At 33.0% G+C, this 24,426-nt stretch overlaps 1 protein-coding gene across 1 annotated transcript; it reads left to right on the top strand.

Annotated features, from left to right (window-relative positions):
* The first annotated feature begins 15,945 nt into the window (after window positions 1-15,945).
* On the top strand, window positions 15,946-16,752 carry LOC139888978 (uncharacterized mitochondrial protein AtMg00810-like). Its single transcript, XM_071871955.1, has one exon. It carries the CDS (start codon window positions 15,946-15,948, stop codon window positions 16,750-16,752), a length of 807 nt encoding a protein of 268 aa, XP_071728056.1.
* The last annotated feature ends 7,674 nt before the right edge of the window (window positions 16,753-24,426 follow it).

The following is a 24,426-nucleotide window of genomic DNA, read 5'->3' as shown; positions in this document are numbered from 1 at the left end:
AATAGATTTGTTACCAATTTTCACGTAGCTAAAATGAGAAAAATTATCCAATCTTGTTTTACCCATAACTTCTTCATTTTAAATCCGTTTTGAGTGAATCAAATTGCTATGGTTTCATATTGAACTCTATTTTATGAATCTAAACAGAAAAAGTATAAGTTTATAGTCCGAAAAATAAGTTACAAGTCGTTTTTGTAAAGGTAGTCATTTCAGTCGAAAGAACGACGTCTAGATGACCATTTTAGAAAACATACTTTCACTTTGAGTTTAACCATAATTTTTGGATATAGTTTCATGTTCATAATAAAAATCATTTTCTCAGATTAACAACTTTTAAATCAAAGTTTATCATAGTTTTTAATTAACTATCCCAAAACAGCCCGCGGTGTTACTACGACGGCGTAAATCCGGTTTTACGGTGTTTTTCGTGTTTCCAGGTTTTAAATCATTAAGTTAGCATATCATATAGATATAGAACATGTGTTTAGTTAATTTTAAAAGTCAAGTTATAAGGATTAACTTTTGTTTGCGAACAAGTTTAGAATTAACTAAACTATGTTCTAGTGATTACGAGTTTAAACCTTCGAATAAGATAGTTTTATATATATGAATCGAATGATGTTATGAACATCATTACTACCTCAAGTTTAGTAGGTAAAACTACTGGAAGTGACAAGAAATGATCTAGCTTCAAAGGATCTTGGATGGCTTGAAAGTTCTTGAAGTAGGATCATGACACAAAAACAAGTTCAAGTAAGATTTTTACTCGAATTAAGATAGTTTATAGTTATAGAAATTGAATCAAAGTTTGAATATGAATATTACCTTGAATAAGAAAGATAACCTACTGTATATAACAAAGGTTTCTTGATCTTAGATGATTACTTGGAATGGATTAGAAAGCTTGGAAGTAAATTAGTAAACTTGAAGGGATTTTTGAAGTGTTCTTGAAGTGTTCTTCCTATGATGATTATAGCTTGATTCTTGAAGTGATTTTTTGATGAAGATGATGATTAACTACTGGAAAAATATGTTCATAATAGTGTGTGTGTGTTGAGAGAGAATTAGAAAGAGAATTGAAAGTGAAATGGAGTGAATGATGAGTGGTAATTGGTGAGTGGTGAGTGGGGTTAAAAGGAGTTCTAGTTAGTTGACTAGCTCATGGTAGAAGTTAAAATTGATTAGTCATACATGACATAATCAAGAGTGGAATCCCATGCTAGTTCCTATTGGTATATACCCATAGTAAGTACGTTTTGAAGCTGTGTATAATACGGGTAAGAATACGACTAGAATTCTTGATGAAAGAAAAGAATGGGAAAGTAGCTGTAACCATTTTCGTTAAGTATGAGTGTTTTGATATATGTCTTGAAGTCTTCCAAAAGTATTTTAATACATCTAAATACACTACATGTATATACATTTTAACTGAGTCATTAAGTCATCGTTAGTCGTTACATGTAAGTGTTGTTTTGAAACCTTTAAGTTAACGATCTCAATTAATGTTGTTAACCCATTGTTTATTATATCTAATGAGATGTTAAATTATTATATTATCATGATATTATGATATATTAATATATCTTAATATGATATATATACATTTAAATGTCGTTACAACGATAATCGTTACATATATGTCTCGTTTCGAAATCCTTAAGTTAGTAGTCTTGTTTATATGTATATAACTCATTGTTAATATACTTATGGAGATACTTACTTATCATAATCTCATGTTAACCATATGTATATCCATATATATATCGTCATGTCATTTTTACAAGTTTTAACGTTCGTGAATCGCCGGTCAACTTGGGTGGTCAATTGTCTATATGAAACATATTTCAATTAATCAAGCCTTAACAAGTTTGATTGCTTAACATGTTGGAAACATTTAATCATGTAAATATCAATCTCAATTAATATATATAAACATGGAAAAGTTCGGGTCACTACACTCTGGGCGCTGAAGACCTGCAACCTCGATCCCTCAGGTACCGGAAGACATAGGAAAATGCAATTGAACGAACTCGCCGAATTAAGAGACCAAGCATATGAAACATCATACATCTACAAGGAACGAACAAAGCTTACGCATGATGAAAAATTGATCCCTACAAAGTTCGCCCCTGGAGATAAAGTTCTTCTCTTCAATTCTCGGTTCAAGAAGTTCGCGGGAAAATTTAGATCCAGATGGAGTGGCCCATACAAAGTTGTACACGCTTTTCCACACGTAGCCGTGGAATTGGAAGGACCTACTGGTAATTTCAAAGTCATTGGTTACTGGTTGAAAGCTTATCTAGAGGATCACGATAAGGAGGAGCACCTCTTCTCCTTTGATCCATTCGGAAGATCTGACAAGAAAAAGTCGAGCTGTAACGACTTGATAAACAAAGCGCTCTTGGGAGGCACCCCTTGCTTATCCTTTTTATTACTTATTATTTCTTTATTTTCAGTCTTAAGATATTACCTCTGTGTACTAACAACTAAGCGCCATACTTGCGCTTAGTACTTACAAGTTTTGTTGAATATGTTTAGGCGAAATGCCAAGTTTAGGAGCTTCAGTTTACATTCCCGTTCGCAGGAGGAGGACTCCTATAGTTTACTCATCCGAAAGCAGTGCTGATCAAAATAGGCCATCAACAGGGCAATTGGGCCCAAGGCGTTTGATATTAGAGAGCGTTGAGGAGGACATCGGCACAGCACCGCCAGCTCCTCCCGTCCGACGATCTAGATGTTTAGCCAGGAGACCAGCCGAGCACACACAGTTGCCAGATACGCATGAGCCAAAGATAGTGATACATTACGGAGCTATGTTGAGTGACCCTGATGTTGCATGGGCACTACTCAGAGATCAGCAGAGACTTTACAAGGCTCTGAGAGCATACCTCCAGCGCGAGGGGATGCCACGCAGTACTCTGGGCCCATATTCATTTAGGCTAGCATGCCGTGTTCATTCGACGCGACGAGCTATGCCCAGGCGCTCCACACCAGCCTCAGTTCACTCCATTGCCTCAGTTGCTATGCCTGCACATGCTACTCCTATCCCCATCACGCCGCCTGCTCCAGTCACCGAGACAGTTCCAGTCACTGAGTTACCAAAGGGTTGTCATCTAGTCACTATTCCCATTTCAGTGGAGCCACCAACGGCCCAGGAATTTGAGATCACTGGGAGCATACCTGACGAGGAGCCTTTTCCAGACTTATCCCACCTGGAGATGCCAACAGACTTATGTCTAGATTCACTACTTGGCCCTGAGTTGGATATAGGGCAACCTCTCGAGTACTTGCCGAGCCTAGAGGATGAGGATGATGAGATCTGCAGATATTTCGCAACGCCAACACAGCATTGACCAGGATAGTATCCCATAGACTACTTTATCTTTATTTTATTTTTAGTTTTTATCTTTTTGAAGCATTGTACTAAAAAATCATATATAGTGGAAATGCTGTCTTTCTCTTTTTGTTCTTCATGCAGAAATATTATTAAAAGAGACTGGTATGTAGGAGATTGACCGTAGGAAGGCCCAACACTAGGAAAGTAACACGACCATAGGGAAGTAATCCTTCCTCAAACCTATTTCAATTATAACGCACTAAAATCTCTAAGTGTGGGGTAACCCTCGCAACTAACTTAGAATTTTAGAAGTCAATGTCCTTAATTTATAAAGTATCAAAATATTCTTTCCAGAGAACATTAGGGACAATGTTCTTCTAAGTGTGGGGTAATGGGTAAGATTTTTAAAGGTCAAAGTTTTTATAGTCAAGTAACCATAAAATTCGCCAAGTTTTGAAAAATTCTTTTGTCCAAAAGTAATTAAGCAATGGATATTGGGTGATTTTTAAAAATTCTTACTTTGTTTTCGCCCAAAAGATCTAATAAAATTGCTAGAAATTAGTTTTCGGAACATTTATTAGAACGGAACGATTAAGCTGAAACTAATGTTTTGTGTCAAAAGATTTCTTTTAAGAAAATATGTTAAAGGCTACGCATGATCAAGCACGACCCCTACTCTAAAAAGTGAGGAATATTGGACCCAAAGTATTTGTATGACCCATCAAATCTACAGTACTTTGTTATTTCAATTGATGAGCGTGCCGGTGTACGGTTCAAGTTAGAACTTGGTTCAGTCATACGTTTTGAGACCAATGGTTAGTGATCGCCATACGTGGTGCAGGTGCGATACTCCTTCCGAAATCATTCTGAATAGAGAAGACAAAAAGCCATCCGTTTCTGTTTCCACTCCACGCAATTTAAACCGACCAACTCGCATAAAGAGTTGATGAATCAGAAATATTCACCCCAAATTCACTCCCAAAATACACCATTCACATTCATTCCCCTTTCCATTCACCAAAAGATCCAGAGATAAATGAAAAGATAGATCGATCAAATTCGCTTCAAAAGCACTGGTCGAAAGATTCCGAACCCCTGATTGTTTTTGATAGGTCAAAGACCTATTTTCAGTGGATTATCACTTCCTCTTTGGGCACCAAGAACGAAAGACAAAAGTTATGAAGAAAGGGTAAGCCGAAAAAAAAATTGTTTATGAAAGAGCAAAGTCTCTAATAAGGCAAAAAGAAACCCGAGGAGATGCCCTGAAGAAGAACGCTGGAAGAGTAAAATAAAATTCTAGACAAAGTCTTAGCAAAATCCGCCTCTTCCGAAGAAAATCTTTATGGAATTCTCAGCCATTATCTATTCAAAATGGATACTCTGAAGAATCAAAGTCTATCAATTCTCTCAAAAATCAAGATATCTGGATCTCTTTCACCAAACTCATAAATTTTCAACCAAACCCTAAAACCCGTCTTCCTCTTGAAAGAATGCTTAGGAAGAAGATCAGTGCCGTCCTTACTTAACCGGTGGAGATATCGATGCTTTACCAAGCCTATGATGAGAACTGTTACACGACTGGCTTCTGAGCGACAATACAATTAGAATAGGACACCCTAAACACTTGAGTGATATGAGTGATCCGTCAGTAAGGAGCCTGATCATGTATACTATACATTCGAGAGTGGGAAAGTACGCCTTTTTCACTATGGACGCAATTGAAATCTAGCGACCAAATCATCGAAGCTCGAAACTTTTTCTAATACTTTCGAAAGATGTGCCGACTTCTGATGAAGGCATAATAAAAAGATCCACGGGTGAGGCAAGGGATAATCTAGTAGAAAGATCCTGATATTCCCGCTTTCTTGCTTGAGGACAAGCAAAGCTAAGTGTGGGGTATTTGATATCGGGCAAAAAGTCACGTTTTTACCCCCTAAATTAAGCCCTAAAACAATAAAGATTACAACTTTATCGGCAAAATTATCGCTTTTTTGATTGGTTTTGTAGATTAAGTAATTACAAAGGTGATGCAAAAAGAATCAAGTAAAACGGAGCTAAAACGAAAATTCTAGAGCGAAAACGGTGAAAGATAAAAAATCAAGTTACGATCCAGTGAATCAAGGCTGACCAGCACCACGTACGGCCTGCCATACGGGCTGCCTGTATGGGATACGGCCTGCCACACGGCCCAGCAAATGCCCCCAAGAAATGGCCTGCCAGCCATACGGCCTGCCAAATACGCCCCACCATACGGCCTGCCATACGGCCTGCCAGACGTATTTGGGCAAAATTCTGGTCTATTTAAAGGGCCTTCTCCATTCATTCCAACACACACTCAACTTGAAATTCAATTTATATTTTCAATCTTTTAGTTAGTTTTTAGTAGTAGTTAGCTTAGCTTTTATTTTCCGGAAGATATCCCGGCGAATCCCTGCGATCCCGGGCAGATTAGTTCGGCCTTTTCAGGTTTTTATCCGAAAAGCTTGTCTTTTGTATTAAACATGTATTCTTACTTTTTATGTTTAATAATATGTTCCGATATTGCCATGATAGCTTAACTAGTCTGTATGTTGCCATGATAGAAGATTGGGTTAGCGTAATTATGTTAATTTAGTACGATTACTGTTATAATGCTGAACTAGGAAGTCTGATAGATTTGTATGCTAGCATCTTAAGGATTGACCAACTTAGGTTGTGATCAGGACTTGTCCACCTATATGAAATTATCTACTTCATAGGATTAAGACCCCTGGTTATACTGTATCTGAAGATTCTATGAACTCGGTATGGCCGGAGTTCCCGAGAGGCATCTAATGCACTTTTAGGACACGGAACCTAGGAATTGAGACAATAATGACCTAGTATGCCTATTGACTGTTCCGAAGAGACCTCTTAGGAGCTGTTAAGATCTAGTTAGTGCCTTTACTGTATGACCCAAGCCTATTGCATGTTCTTGTCTGATTGTTGCCCTAGGTCTTAGTCATATCAACTGTTTAGGTATTCATTAGGTTTCTATCTGCTTTACTATCAGTATGTTAACTGTAATGCTGTATAATGTTTGATTTGTTGTAATCTCATTAGTATGATGAAATGGTTGTTAGTTTTCATTCAAGGTTTTGCCAACTTAAACCGACATACTCCTTCCGTTTGTGATCAGTGTTCAATCAACACGGCACGTTGTTATTCAGTTACCTAAACTGATAACGAGAGTTAGGATTAGAGCTTAACTCACTAATGAACCTAGTACTTTACTAAGGATAACCTCCGAGGTATTGTTACACTTCAGTTATACGACCAAGTGACATACTTCTCACTGCTCAAAGAGAACTCTGAGAGTTCAAAGATAAGTAGGTCTGTGTAATTGGCTCATCCAACCAGATCAATAGCAATCCAAGCATAGTCTTAACATAAGCATAATTACCTTCCCCTAACCCAATACTGATGTCTTGGTTAACATTTCCCTGATCTGCATACTCCGAATATCCTTCCACTTTATTTACTTTTCTGCATTTAGGACCTTTAGCTAAAATCAACTACTATCTTTTATCTAGGTAATTTAACTAAAAGACAATTATCCACTTGATCTTAAATTCGTTAATCAGTATAAAAATTGACACTAGGTTAACTTACACCTTCTACACCTTAGAAAGTAAAAGTAAATTTAGGCCCCGCAAAATATAAATAAACGAAGACGCTGTGTGCTACCTAATCGGACATTGTGCGACCTAACGACATCGCACAAAACAAAACCGTCCGTTAGTGGCATATCAATTGTTCAGTTTCGTCATATGTATTTTACTACAAAATACAGTATTGTGAGTTTCATTTGCTTCCTTTTTAAATGCTTTTGCAATATATATTTTTGGAACTAAGAATACATGCGCTGCTTTTATAAAAGTTTTACGAAATCAACACAAGTAATCGAAACTACATTCTATGGTTGGATTATCGAATCGAATATCACCCTTTTTAGTCTGGTAATCTAAGAATTAGGGAACAAAAACCCTAATTGACGCGAATCCTAAAGATAGATCTGTTGGGCCTAACAAACCCCATCCGTGTTACGGATGCTTTAGTACTTCGATTTTATCATGTCCGATGAGAGTTCCAGAATGATGGGGATATTCTAGATGCATTTTTTTAATGTCAATTACCAGGTGTTCACCATATGAATGATTTTTATCTCTATGCAGTTTGTGCGAAATGCCTGATATGAGATGATGTTTATGAAAAATGAAAATAGAAATCTTGTGGTCTATTATATTATTGAAAATGATTGTTTATAATAAACTAATGAACTCACCAACCTTTTGGTTGACACTTTAAAGCATGTTTATTCTCAGGTATGAAAGAAATCTTCCGCTATGCATTTGCTTATATTAGAGATATTACTTGGAGTCATTCATGACATATTTCAAATGAGTTCATCAAGATTATTATTAAGTCAATTATAGTTGGATATATTATGAAATGGTATGCATGTCGTCACCTTTCGATGTGATGAAAATTTGTCTTTAAAAAAAATGAATGCAATGTTTGTAAAATGTATCATATAGAGGTCAAGAAACTCGCGATGTAACCAAATGTAATGTATTCGTCCAGATGGATTAGGACGGGTCGTTAAAGTTGGTATCAGAGCGGTGGTCTTAGCGAACCAGGTCTTGCATTAGTGTGTCTAACTGATAGTTGTTTAGATGCATTAGTGAGTCTGGACTTCGACCGTGTCTGCATGTCAAAAGTTTTGCTTATCATTTCGTGTCGAAAATTACCTGCTTATCATTCTTGGGGAATCATTTGCTTATCATTCTTAGTCTAGACACATGTTACTGCATTGATTGCATGAATAGTGTATAGACAAAATTCATATCTTAGCGTATCTGTTACTGTAAACTTTGCCTGACATATTCATTAAATTCCTCCGTAATCCACGAAATCTTTTGTTCTATATATAGATATTCTATGTAATTAGAATACCATCCGATGGCGGGAAAATCATTTCATATCAAAAACCCTTTATCTAACTGTACAAGATGGAAATCGCAACTAGTTCAAATTCCTTAGATTTCGACAGATATTCCGATATGGAGTTTCACTCGAGCTCCAAAAGAATGTCACCAGAATGAACCAACCAATCAGCCATCCCCAATTCATCTGATGGGTTCGTAGCCTACTTAATCAATGGAGACGCGAAGAAGGCGATCCCTTCCACCAACCAAATTCACCTCTTGGTGAAGAACCTGAAGCACTTACCGGCGAACCTATCCGACCGACAATCATCCCGGAATAATGGAAGAAGTCAACGAGCTTCACGCTCGAGTAATCAATTTGGAAAATATGGTGTAAAACTTACCAGCTTCAGCAACATCACCAGCACCAACAGTACCACCAATAACCCAAGTTTCAACATCATATGCCTCAATATCACATTCTGTACCACGAGGATAATCATCGTTCTACGTATCGTTCTATCTATTTTATCTTCGTTCGACATGGCGATTATGTAATCTCTAATGTTTTAGAGATTATATATTCATGTTCTAACGGTAAATCAAATGAGTTTAATATCATATTGACTCATTAAATCCACGATTACATCTGAAGAAAATATATATGTATATATGTTTTCATAAAGATTGTAATTAAAAAGTCTTTTGTACAAACTGTTAATGGTGAAAATATTTTAACGGGTAGGTAATACCCGAGGCATATTTAGATTTCACATTAATAAGTTACACTGTACATTCTTCGAATCTTATTCAACAGTCATTTACTATCCTACTTACATCCACAGATATACGTATCCGTTCACCGCAGAATAACCATTTTCATCCAATTTCATATTTGGATTTTGATTTACCAGAATCCAACAAGTGGCATAATGAAGAAAACATTGGACAAAATAAAATTTGTTAGAAACAAACAAATTAACTATGAGAAATTTTGTTAAGAATCCACGCTAACTGTTCCTAGCTAACTGTTCCTAGCTAACTGATTACATTTTATTTATCACAATTTATATTCTTGCAATTTTATTTATCGTCATTTAATTTCTGTTATTTATTTTATGCACTTTAAATATCGGGACACGTATACAAGGTTTTGACATATCATATCGACGCATCTATATATATTATTTGGAATAACCATAGGCACTCTATATGCAGTAATGCTTGAGTTAGCTATACAGGGTTGAGGTTGATTCTACAATAATATATATACTTTGAGTTGTGATCGAGTCGGAGACATGTACACGGGTCACGATACGTATTAATTAATTCGAATATTATATACTATACTATCTATGAATTATTGGACTGTTAACTGTGGACTATCGACCGTGGACTAATAACATTGGACAATTAAAATGAATTAAAATATTGATTATAACATATGAAACTAAACATTTCTTCAAGTTTGCCACTTGATCTCATCTTAAACCTCATTTGTATCTAGACGATTACAATCTGCGTTCACACCTTTCATAATTCTTGAAAACACCTTAATCGAGAGGATGAACCAACCGTACTTCATCTACGGAAGAAAAGATTGATGCATATAGTTATGCACCTGAAAACACTCGGAACCTTAGTAAACGTTTAACACGTATCTGTGCTAATTCCTTTAGTGTTATTATTACCCAATATAACTTGGTGATTCCTTTCAAAGTAGCAAATTTTGTCACAGCTCAAGCAAGTCAACTTTGACTTTTTGTTCGAAACAACCTTATTAAAACCTTAATATATACATGTGCTCTTTTATTGTTACCGGAGAACCATTTATATTCCACCACATTAGCAGTAAACTTACCAGCAACTTCATTGATCTTTGACTTTCTGAAAAATTATTATATTCATTAAAACCCTATCATCTACTAATCTGCATCTGATAACGAGAATTGCCATACCAATCTCCGAGAATTAGCAATCAGTATTTCGAATCTCGCAGCATGTCTACATCAACAGTTATAAGTTTACATATAACATTTATCTCTTAGAATTATGATCTTTCATTCTAAAATTCTGAAAAGCACCCAGTCTACGAATCAATACTCGGAAGGTTGAAAATGCTGATGAAGCAGCGAAAACTATAAACGACCTTAACAGTCAAAAGTTTGATGATAAAGAATTGTATGTTGGCAAAGCTCAGAAATGTTGGAACTGGTAAACGGATTGAGCAAACCATGAAGGAGGCTGTGGACAAATCACAAAGACTAAACATGTCTTCAAAGAATCCAAATGATTCAATATCAGCTGAAGTCATTAACGAATATCTTGTTCCTAACTCTAAACCTTTACGGACAGATCTTCTTCGTCATCCTTTGATATTAGAAATTCTAAGATATCATCATATCTTTCATTATAAATATCCTCGATATTTCTGAAGATATTTTCATAACTATTTTTATCCGAAATCATTTATCTCTTCGCAATATCAGTGTTACATTATAAAGGAAACTGTTTAGTTTCTATATTCTGTAAACCTTCGAGTTTAAATTATGAATGATTTTGAAGTAGTGTTGGAAATTGATGCAAGAGTTAGTATAATATAATGACACTTGATCAACGTGATTATATTACAGTAAGTCATGCTGAGTTTCTAATGGAACGTGATGATTCACAGACCATAACGTCATCATGTGCCATGTTACACGACTCTTACATTCTATCTAATCTCTAAACATATCAAGAACATATTTTCTTGATAGTTCCATCTTTTCTCTTAGATTCTAGTAATTTAACAAATCAAGATCGTGCTATTACAATTTCTCTCTTAGAACGTTAGTCATGTTCATTCGAAACATCATACCTAAAATTCTGGATCATTACTTGCGAAAAGAAAACAAAAGCATGAAGCTCCGAAATAGAAAGAGGGTATAAATCGCAGCAAATAGGAGAGAGCATTAACTGTAGATGACAATGATTATAGGAGACAGAAGCAGGGACATCGAAATATAAGGGAAGATATAAAACCCAACAACAACGTAGAAATTACAAACCGTGGATATTAATACGAAAAGCAATATAAAGACACGGTATAATTAAGAATAGTATCACCCTAAGGTAATAGTAGAAGTAAACAGATTTTTTCTGGTGGAAGATTAAAAAGAAGGATGACAGAAATGATAATTAGAAAAATATCAAGGACTAGAATTGGATTAAGCATTTTCACAATCTTTTGGAGGTAATAACTAAGAAAGAATGTATAGGAATGGTGAGAATAATGGAACCGAAGAGTTTAATTTATAAAGGAAAAATCAGACGTAACGATAGAGACAGATGACCGCATTTAATTAAAGAGATCCTAATTCCCTTAAATCCCGAAGAATCGAATCTTATATAGATTTCAAAGATTTTCTTTAAATCCCTTGAATTCCGGAATTCAACCAAGACAACGTCAAAAGTTAAGACGCACCTTATTTTCTAAATTCAAACATGACTTTGTCAAAAGCTAAGACGAATCTCTATTTCTTCATTTCACTCTTTTGTGATAGCTTCACTCGTACTCTTCACAAAAATCAAATTGTTTTATCCATATTACTCAATGATGATAAGACTCTAATTTTCAAGTTGTATGCGTCATGAAAACATATTTATTGTCAGCCATGACCACCCCAATCAAATTTTGGGACGAAATTTCTTTAACTGGTAGGTACTGTGACAACCCGGAAATTTCCGATCAAATTTAAACTTAATCTTTATATGATTACGACACGATAAGCAAAGTTTGTAATGTTAAGTCTCAAAAACTTTGAACCGTTTCATATATTCAATTGATCTTCGACCATTCCCGACGATTCACGAACAATTAATTGTAAGTAGATATGTGTGTATATATATATATATAAATAATAATTTAAAATATAATTTGAAGTATTATAGGTTGTTGCTATTAAAATTTAATAGGGTAAAATAAAATAAAAATAGGATATTATAATAATTGTTATTTAAAATATATTTATATATAAGTAAAGTATATTAAAAAAAATAAATGTTAAGTGACAATACTTGTTTGATGTTCCGATTGATATTAAGCAAGTTAAATTCAAACTTATATAATTTTAAAATAAACGTTGGTCCGAAAATGAGTAATATAAATTTTAGGCTTATTAAAAATGTATTTAGGAACTAATTGTTGAATTTTAAAACTTTTTATATTTTACTTGGGGTTGGGAGTGAATAATTAATGAAATTTTTATTTAATAATTTATGATCGAATTTTATACCATAAGGACCAAAATAAATAAATATATTTAATCTCAAAATTAGGGATTTTTCCGAAGAGTTTTATCCGCCACCGATTAGTAACGGACCACGATATAATACTCTGTGAAACCGTCGGCAGATAAAATTTAAATTCAAGGCTGCCTACTTTTTCAATTCACATGTTTAAGTTTATTATTATTATTATATTAAACTTTTCCTCCAACATGTTTAATCATCATCGGCCATCTATTTCTTTTATCTAATCCCTATATATTATATACATATGCAAAGTAGATATATTATCACCCACCATCTTTTCCAACAGAAAACCATGAGCACTATGTGCTCCAACTCCACATATTTGATTTTTTTTATGTCCATCACCTTGCTAATGTCTCATTCCTCAGTTCAAACGCTATTACAAACACCATGTTTCTTTCTCGATGATCAAACACCACCACCTTCGTTAGAACAACCATCGAACCACATCCTCCTCAAACCACCTCCACCACCTACACCCTACAATTACTCGCTGCTAAACCACAGCTACAATACCGAACTATTAATGCTGCCACATTTGTCTGCTGCTCGTTTTTTTAGTTAGCTGCTAGGCTACTACTTGAACTAATCCGTTTTTCTGTGCAAGCTAGATCGAAAGCCATCAACCTTACTGTTTCTGTTTTCGGTTCATCATAGAACCATCACCACACAGACTGACTTTCGATCACCATTAGAATCAATCGAGAACTACTACTTGTACTCTATTTCATTATTCATTTTCGAAGAAAATCCTCATAAACCACCCTACCCCTACTAAGAGTCACCTCATCATCATCATCTTCATCGAAACTCCACCTGCATGCTTCTCAATTTTATTTATGAACGGACCCATAACCGAACACCATCACCATCGTGATAGTATTGCTTACGTTTCTGTTTTAGGATCTGTTTTCTGTTTCGTGATCGATAATGATTATGATAAATGATATAATTTAGTTAAGTTGGTAATGAAGACGGAATGATGATAATGTTAATCAATGATGTCACAATGATTGAATGATGATGGTGAACATTTGTCGACTTGTGCTGCTCGTGAATGTTTCCGTACATTGAAATCTTAATACAACTTGGATCCATTTAAACTATTTAGGGGTGAAATTACGTTTGGGCCACTAAACTGAATTCGTAACATCCACATATTTAGTTGGGCTAATTTATTTTGGGCCGTATTTTATTGTTTTGTTGGGTCACGTGTTAATTTTTCATTGGACCGAAATGATAGATGGTAATGTTACATGATGATAATTCATGATGTACGTATAGATTATGATAAGGATATATGATATGGAATAGTATGATGATGATTAAGATGATGTATGATGTTATGATGTTATGATGTTAAGCATTGATGATGATGTCGATTTGTTTTTAGAAGAAGTAGACAGACGAATAATTTGGTTAAATAAATTCAATCCGAGAATTAAAACAGAAATGAAAGGGGTAGAGGAATAGTTAGGAGTGTGTGCGTGGAACGAGAGGTCTTGGATTTGAGCCCGGCTCAGGGCATTTTTTTAGGAAAGCTTATTTGAGGTAGTTTTTATTTTCTTTATTTTTGATTATTATTGTTATTATTACTTTTATTATTATTATTATTAATTATGTTAATATTATGGTGTTATTATCATTAATATTAATGTTATGATCATTATTATCATTAACAAAACTAATATTGTTAATATTATCATCATTATTATATTTATGATAATGATAATTGTTATTACTCCTAATATTTAGAAATATCATTATTTTAACCAAATTAAGATTATTATCAATTTCGTTAACATTAGTATAAGTATCATAATTACAATTAGGATTATTGTTATTATTATTATTACAAATATTATAATTATATTTATAAGTATTAGAAACATTAATTATCATTAATATTTTTATAAGTAAGATTATTATAAATTTTGTCATTTTAAGTATTATTATTATTATTAATATGATTATGATTAATATTAATATTAATATCACTTTTGTAACAATTAGTATTACTAATCTTATAATTAGATAAAAGTATCATTATTAACAATATCATTATTATTATTAAAATTATCATTTTTAATAAAGTTATTATTAGTATTATTATTATTCTTAGTAAATCATTAATATCAAAACCATCAATTTTAAACAAATAAATATTTTGTATATAAAACATATTTATTACATATATTACAATTATATTAATAATCCATATAACTATATATAAAACATATTAACATTATTTATATAAAAACTTATATACAACAAATTAGATATTTTTCAGATATAGACATATTAATATAACTATATAAATAATAATCATTTTCATATATATATATATATATATATATATATATATATATATATATATATATATATATATATATATAAAGTTATAAGATATGAAATTATTCGATTACGAGTATATATTTTAATATATATATATACGAATGATATAGGTTCGTGAATTCGAGGCCAACCCTGCATTGTTCAGTTTCGTCATATGTATTTTACTACAAAATACAGTATCGTGAGTTTCATTTGCTCCCTTTTTAAATGCTTTTGCAATATATATTTTTGGGACTGAGAATACATGCGCTGCTTTTATAAAAGTTTTACGAAATAGACACAAGTAATCGAAACTACATTCTATGGTTGGATTATCAAATCGAATATCACCCTTTTTAGTCTGGTAATCTAAGAATTAGGGAACAGAAACCCTAATTGACGCGAATCCTAAAGATAGATCTATTGGGCCTAACAAACCCCATTCGGGTTACGGATGCTTTAGCACTTCGATTTTATCATGTCCGATGAGAGTCCCGGAATGATGGGGATATTCTAGACACGTTTTGTTAATGTCGATTACCAGGTGTTCACCATATGAATGATTTTTATCTCTATGCAGTTTGTGCGAAATGCCTGATATGAGATGATGTTTATGAAAAATGAAAATAGAAATCTTGTGGTCTATTATATTATTGAAAATGATTGTTTATGATAAACTAATGAACTCACCAACCTTTTGGTTGACACTTTAAAGCATGTTTATTCTCAGGTACGAAAGAAATCTTCCACTGTGCATTTGCTCATATTAGAGATATTACTTGGAGTCATTCATGATATATTTCAAAAGACGTTGCATTCGAGTCGTTGAGTTCATAAAGATTATTATTAAGTCAATTATAGTTGGATATATTATGAAATGGTATGCATGCCGTCAACTTTCGATGTGATGAAAATTTGTCTTTTAAAAAAAATGAATGTAATGTTTGTAAAATGTATCATATAAAGGTCAAGAACCTCGCGATGTAACCAAATGTAATGTATTCGTCCAGATGGATTAGGACGGGTCGTTAAATGGTCTTATTATATGTTGATGACAAGATTATCACCGGAGAAAACGAGTCAGAAATCTCTCGTTTAAGTGATGATCTTTCGGTTCATTTTGAAATGAAGAATCTGGGGGAGATTGGATGTTTTCTTGGCTTGGAAGTTGATAAACTAGAAAACGGGTACTTAATCTCTCAAAGGGGTTATGCAAGAAGTCTCTTGGAACGTTTCAACATGGGGGAGTCAAAGCCTATGACTACTCCAATGGAACCAAACCTCAAAATGAAGAAAGATCAAGGAAAAGAGCTCAAGAATGTAAAGTTGTTCCGACAAATGGTTGGAAGTTTGATTTATCTAATCATCACAAGGCCAGAAATTGCTTACTCGGTTGGCATTGTTTCACAATTTATGCAATGTCCAACTAATGTTCATCTTGATGCAGCTAAAAGGATCCTTCGCTATGTGAAAGGATCAATGGATCACGGTTTGTGGTACAAGAAGTGTGATGATTATTTGTTGAACGGTTTCGTGGATGCAGATTGGATAGGTGATGCCAATGATCGCCATTCAACTTCGGGCTACTGTTTCAACATCGGTTCCGCTGTCATTTCATGGTATAGTAAAAAGCAAGGTGTGGTTGCTTTGTCTAGCATGGAAGCGGAATATATAGCTGCAACTATGGCAGCTCAAGAATGTATTTGGTTAAGAAGGTTGATTAGTGATATACTTCAAGAAGTAGATTATGTTGTCAAACTAAAATGTGACAACGAAAGTTCAATCAAGCTTGCTTCGAATCCTATTTTTCATGCTCGTAAGAAGCATATAGAAATGTGATATCATTTTATTCGTGAAAAGGTTCTTAGCGGGGAAATCAAGCTAGCAAATGTAAGGACGAATGCTCAAGTAGCCGACATCTTTACTAAAGCTTTGATGAAGACTAAGTTCATGGAGTTTCGAGAGGCATTAGGGATTGTTGATTGGGATTTTGCATTAAGGGGGAGTGTTAAAATAAATAATGCAAAATGATTAAGTGCAAGTTGTCAAAAGCTAGATCAAAAGTCTTTTGAGCTAGTTGTCATGTGTGTTTTTAAGAGTGTGTTAGTTGTGTGTTTTCATGATGTGTGTTTTCAAGTGTGTGTTGTGTGTTTTCATGAGTGTGTTAGTTGTGTGTTTTGTGACTATGTTTTTGCTTTATTTAGTATTTAAGCATGTAGCATGTAACCATTTGAAATATGGTAATACAATCTATTACACATTGAATTTTTCATATTGTTGTTCATACTTGTTTACTACACACTTCACACTACTAGCAAGTTACTAGTTGTTTTAACTATATGTCATCCGCAAGTAGTTGTACATTACAATTGGATCCACACACTGAAAATTCGATGTGTTGGTTCAAATATCTAATTCCATCGGGCCTTATGGATGATAAATAAAATAGAACAAGAGTCCAATCTTGACCCATGTTAAGCCGAATAAAAAATTAAGGGTCCAACAAGTCCCGTTTAAACTCCTTTAAACCCGTACAACATTGACGACTCCGCAAAACATCGTCTGCCAAATCTTTAAATTTCAGTTTCGCATTCAGTTACACACTTTAGTTTTCAGTTTCGGATTTCGTATTTCGTTTTTCAATTTCATGTTTATGTTTTTGTGTTTAAGTTTCACGTTTCAGTTTTAAGTTTCACCATTTGATCCTTGACCCATCTTGACCCAACCCGACCCATTTTTCAAGTATACAACTAGTAATCTTGTAAAGTTAGAACAATTTCGAGATAACTCGGTGGTTAGAGCCATAATTTACTCAGAAGAGGAAAAATCTTATCCGTTTACTCATTTAGTAAATCATCTGTCATTTCTTTTTATAATAAAACAATGCTAAACGTAGCCCTTAGTACTACGTTTAAGCATGCCATATTTAAGTTTATAAACTCTGAGTAATTAATTACAAGAAAAAATTACTCCCGTCGTCCTTGAACATATACCGAAATCATAAGCGTCGTCCTCAATGTTTTTTTTTTTTTTTTTGCGTTCGTCGTCACCGAACTTGCATTTTATAACTTGTGTCGTCCTTCTGTTAACTGCCCGTCTCTTTACTCCCTTAACCTTCAACATGTGCCAGACATGTGAGGGAAATTCTGTCATTTTGTCTCTTTGAAAGTTCAGGGACGACCGACGTAATTTTGTCTTTTTCCCTTAAATAATTTAAGTTATTTTTTCTTTTCATTTTTCATTTCGTTTCTTTTCTATTTTTCTTTAATTTTCTTTTTTCTTTTCTTAGCACCTAACTTTACCGCTAATGAATAATTACTTATTGGTTATGTCTTTTTTATTTAAATTATGTAATTTTATGTTTTAGTAATATAAATTAATGTACTTTATGTTTGATAATGTAATTCCTTACAATATAGCCGTTTATTGCATTAAACCCTAAACGATTACATTATTTTCTAAACAGAACAACAACTTAGTTCCTAAAACGATTACATTAATTCCTAACGGCTATCTTCAACATACACCTTGATAAATATAGCCGTTGGTCAATTTTTAAATACGTTATTATTATTCTTATTATTTTTATTTGTTAAAAACTATCAATAATATAAAATAAATTGATAAAACACAACAAAAATAAAAATAAAATGCCACATCAGCATTCCACTAACAATCCACACCAAAAACCAACACCACCATTACTCCAAATAAAAAACTCACACGTACTAGTCACATTATTAAACATAAAGTACATTAATTTATATTACTAAAACATAAAATTACATAATTTAAATAAAAAATACATAACAAATAATTAATTATTCATTCTCGGTAAACTAAAATGATAAGAAAAGAAAAAAGATAAATGAAAGAAAAAAGAGAAAATAAAAATGAAAAATGAAAAGAAAAAATAAATTAAATTATTTAAGGGAAAAAGACAAAATTGAAATGTCCCGTTCTTATTGATTAAAAACGTTCCATATTAATTGATTTCGTTGCGAGGTTTTGATCTCTATATGAGACATTTTTCAAAGACTGCATTCATTTTTAAAACAAACCATAACCTTTATTTCATAAATAAAGGTTTAAAAAGCTTTACGTAGATTATCAAATAATGATAATCTAAAATATCCTGTTTACACACGACCATTACATAATGGTTTACAATACAAATATGTTACATCGAAATCAGTTTCTTGAATGCAGTTTTTACACAATATCATACAAACATGGACTCCAAATCTTGTCCTTATTTTAGTATGCAACAGCGGAAGCTCTTAGTATTCACCTGAGAATAAACATGCTTTAAACGTCAACAAAAAATGTTGGTGAGTTATAGGTTTAATCTATATATATCAAATCGTAACAATAGACCACAAGATTTCATATTTCAATACACATCCCATACATAGAGATAAAAATCATTCATATGGTGAACACCTGGTAACCGACATTAACAAGATGCATATATAAGAATATCCCCATCATTCCGGGACACCCTTCGGATATGATATAAATTTCGAAGTACTAAAGCATCCGGTACTTTGGATGGGGTTTGTTAGGCCCAATAGATCTATCTTTAGGATTCGCGTCAATTAGGGTGTCTGTTCCCTAATTCTTAGATTACCAGACTTAATAAAAAGGGGCATATTCGATTTCGATAATTCAACCATAGAATGTAGTTTCACGTACTTGTGTCTATTTTGTAAATCATTTATAAAACCTGCATGTATTCTCATCCCAAAAATATTAGATTTTAAAAGTGGGACTATAACTCACTTTCACAGATTTTTACTTCGTCGGGAAGTAAGACTTGGCCACTGGTTGATTCACGAACCTATAACAATATATAGATATATATCAAAGTATGTTCAAAATATATTTACAACACTTTTAATATATTTTGATGTTTTAAGTTTATTAAGTCAGATGTCCTCGTTAGTAACCTACAACTAGTTGTCCACAGTTAGATGTACAGAAATAAATCGATAAATATTATCTTGAATCAATCCACGATCCAGTGTATACGTATCTCAGTATTGATCACAACTCAAACTATATATATTTTGGAATCAACCTCAACCCTGTATAGCTAACTCCAACATTCACATATAGAGTGTCTATGGTTGTTCCGGAATATATATAGATGTGTCGACATGATAGGTTGAAACATTGTATACGTGTCTATGGTATCTCAAGATTACATAATATACAATACAAGTTGATTAAGTTATGGTTGGAATAGATTTGTTACCAATTTTCACGTAGCTAAAATGAGAAAAATTATCCAATCTTGTTTTACCCATAACTTCTTCATTTTAAATCCGTTTTGAGTGAATCAAATTGCTATGGTTTCATATTGAACTCTATTTTATGAATGTAAACAGAAAAAGTATAGGTTTGTAGTCAGAAAAATAAGTTACAAGTCGTTTTTGTAAAGGTAGTCATTTCAGTCGAAAGAACGACGTCTAGATGACCATTTTAGAAAACATACTTCCACTTTGAGTTTAACCATAATTTTTGGATATAGTTTCATGTTCATAATAAAAATCATTTTCCCAGAATAACAACTTTTAAATCAAAGTTTATCATAGTTTTTAATTAACTAACCCAAAACAGCCCGCGATGTTACTACGACGGCGTAAATCCGGTTTTACGGTGTTTTTCGTGTTTCCAGGTTTTAAATCATTAAGTTAGCATATCATATAGATATAGAACATGTGTTTAGTTGATTTTAAAAGTCAAGTTAGAAGGATTAACTTTTGTTTGCGAACAAGTTTAGAATTAACTAAACTATGTTCTAGTGATTACAAGTTTAAACCTTCGAATAAGATAGCTTTATATGTATGAATCGAATGATGTTATGAACATCATTACTACCTCAAGTTCCTTGGATAAACCTACTGGAAAATAGAAAAATGGATCTAGCTTCAAAGGATCCTTGGATGGCTTGAAAGTTCTTGAAGCAGAATCATGACACGAAAACAATTTCAAGTAAGATTTCCACTCGAAATAAGATTGTTATAGTTATAGAAATTGAATTAAAGTTTGAATATGATTATTACCTTGTATTAGAAAGATAACCTACTGTAAGTGTCAAAGGTTTCTTGATCTTGGATGATTACTTGGAATGGATTTAGAAAACTTGGAAGTAAACTTGCAATCTTGGGAGTATTCTTGATTTTACGAAACTAGAACTTTTGGAATTTATGAAGAACACTTAAAACTTGAAGATAGAACTTGAGAGAGATCAATTAGATGAAAAAAATTGAAGAATGAAAGTGTTTGTAGGTGTTTTTGGTCGTTGGTGTATGGATTAGATATAAAGGATATGTAATTTTGTTTTCATGTAAATAAGTCATGAATGATTACTCATATTTTTGTAATTTTATGAGATATTTTATACTAGTTGCCAAATGATGGTTCCTACATGTGTTAGGTGACTCACATGGGCTGCTAAGAGCTGATCATTTGAGTGTATATACCAATAGTACATACATCTAAAAGCTGTGTATTGTACGAGTACGAATACGGGTGCATACGAGTAGAATTGTTGATGAAACTGAACGAGGATGTAATTGTAAGTATTTTTGTTAAGTAGAAGTATTTTGATAAGTGTCTTGAAGTCTTTCAAAAGTGTATGAATACATATTAAAACACTACATGTATATATATTTTAACTGAGTCGTTAAGTCATCGTTAGTCGTTACATGTAAATGTTGTTTTGAAACCTTTAGGTTAACGATCTTGTTGAATGTTGTTAACCCATTATTTATTATAACAAATGAGATGTTAAATTGTTATATTATCATGATATTATGATATATAATATATCTTAGTATGATATATATACAGTTAAATGTCGTTACAACGATAATCGTTACATATATGTCTCGTTTCGAAATCATTAAGTTAGTAGTCTTATTTTTACATATGTATTTCATTGTTAATACACTTAATAATATATTTACTTATCATTTAACATAATTAACCAAGTGTATCAATATCTTAATATGATTCATATGTACCTAGTAAGACGTTGTTATAACGATAATCGTTATATATATCGTTTTCGAGTTTCTTAAATTAATAGTCTCATTTTTATGTATATAACTCATTGTTAAAATACCTAATGAGATACATACTTATAATAAAATCATGTTAACTATATATATAACCATATATATGTCATCGTATAGTTTTTACAAGTTTTAACGTTCGTGAATCACCGGTCAACTTGGGTGGTCAATTGTCTATATGAAACCTATTTCAATTAATCAAGTCTTAACAAGTTTGATTGCTTAACATGTTGGAAACACTTAATCATGTAAATAACAATTTCATTTAATATATATATAAACATGGAAAAGTTCGGGTCACTACAAAAATTACGTATGTCGTCCCTAAACTTTCAAAGAGACAAAATGACAAAATTACCCTCACATGTTTGGCACATGCTGAAGGTTAACGGAGGAAAGAGACGGACAGTTAACAGAAGGATGACACAAGTTACAATATGCAAGATCAGTGACGACGAACGCAAAAAAAAAAAAAAAAAAAAAACTTTGAGGACGACGCCTATGATTTGGGTATATGTTCAAGGACGATGAGAATAATTTTATCTAATTACAAAGTATAAATATTGTTTTTTAATATCGACTTTCCTTGTATAACTTGGACCTCAATTTATTCATGACATGTTCGAATCATAAAAATGAATCTTCTCTTCTCTACATTTTACAAAGCAAGTGGCTTATTGCCACATGTCACATTGTGGTTCAATTTCAGGTATATTATCCACGTGTAATTTGCTAATTAATTCGTAATTAAACTGTTCAACTCTGAGAGCATGACAAGTGTCCATTTTCGATTAGTCTAACACCATAAATACAGAAAATGCTCTCTTCCGTATTCTTCCAAACCGACCCTATCTCTCTCTTCAAAATTGAAATCCCACAACCTTAAAACCTGCGATTATGGCCTCAATCCGCCCTTAATACCAATGCAGATACTACTAATTAATCTGTTAGGTTATTATACACATAACGATATAAATTTTTTATAATATGATCGAGAATCTAGATAAGCCTGAAATTAGGGTTCGCCAATTGCAATTTCAGAACCACACTCTTTCATGAATCTGCTACAATTTCCGCTGACGACTTTCAGGTTAGGGTTTTCAAATTCATTCAAACATAATTTTGATTATGTAATCGTCCTCCTTTTATCGTTGCCATATGGGACGTTAACCACAAATGGTCTTTTTATTTTGAAGCGATTGATGATGCTGACGGTTTAGGGTTTCATTTCTTTCGACGGTATCGTCGCTAAATGTGATGTTATCGGCGAAAGATTATTTTCCTTTTGAATCGACTGATGACAGTGAAAGGTTTGTGTTTCATTTTTTTTTGTATGATTCATGGATTTGATTGTTTCAGTCCTGCTTGAGAGGTAGTGGGTGATCGTTTTTTGTCCACTGAAGTGTTCGACGGTGGTAAGAGGTTACTGTTTAATATTTGTTCCTTCGTTACAGTTAACTGCTTCCAATGTTTTACTCGGAAATACCTTTTCTTTTTTATATCTGCAACTCGAATTAGTTGTGCATGCTTACATTTTTTCAACAATTTAATCGTTGACAATCGGAGCTTTGTTGTTACCTTTCGACTTTGCAGGGGTACTGCTGAGTTTATCTTCTTTTGTTAAACATCTTAGCCATCTCTGCTGATAAATAATTGTTGCTAAATGAGGGCTGCATTCTGTCTGTACTGCTGCTGAGTTGGTAGTTGTGTAAATGAACGTGTTTCATACTTACAGCTCCTAATAAAAATGATTTACATTCATAAAAAGAACGTTTAAAAATATGGGCTATGATGATGAAAATGTGGGAGTTGGGTTGAGCGATGAGAGGAAATGAGTTCGTATCTTGGCGGGGCAACTTAAGTTGCAGCCATGGCATCCCAAACTTTCTTGCTTAATTGTATACACATTTTTGAGCCCCTTTTTTCTTACTAAGTGAAGAATGTTTAAAAAATAGGCTATGATGATTAATATTTGGGATCTAAGTCGATGAAAGAGGAAATATGAAGGCGTATCTTGGTATGACAACTTGCAGTTTGTAACCAATGCGAAACATGTATTCTTTCCTGATTTTGTACACATGTCTGAGCCTAACTGTTGCTTAAGATTTGTCTTATAAGTTTCATGAATGTAAATTTGTTGTTCTGGTCATCACTTTTTTAATTTATTTTAAGTGTTTTACTCATGACCCATCGCGCGATGTATGGTGAGGTATGCATACTGCATAGCATAGCATCTGGTACGTTTTTCAAACTTAGATTAATGCCCCTGTAGAAGAGTGCTTTGACTTAGACAAAAAATTTAACATGACACAGGTATGTCAAATTTCATTGAATCGGAAGTGATGGTTTTAAATATGATATCAAACTTCTTGATATTTATGTGTTTTGTACATTTTATTATGATGATTTTTTTTGCTAAACATGGTATCTG

This window comes from Rutidosis leptorrhynchoides, chromosome 2 (genome assembly GCF_046630445.1).
Source record: "Rutidosis leptorrhynchoides isolate AG116_Rl617_1_P2 chromosome 2, CSIRO_AGI_Rlap_v1, whole genome shotgun sequence".
NCBI classification, from domain to species: domain Eukaryota; kingdom Viridiplantae; phylum Streptophyta; class Magnoliopsida; order Asterales; family Asteraceae; genus Rutidosis; species Rutidosis leptorrhynchoides.
This window is presented reverse-complemented; position numbering and strand designations above follow the sequence as displayed.

Bases quoted from the DNA above. Each gene is read 5' to 3' on its own strand.
- LOC139888978 (XM_071871955.1), top strand. From the start codon at position 15,946: ATGGTCTTATTATATGTTGATGACAAGATTATCACCGGAGAAAACGAG.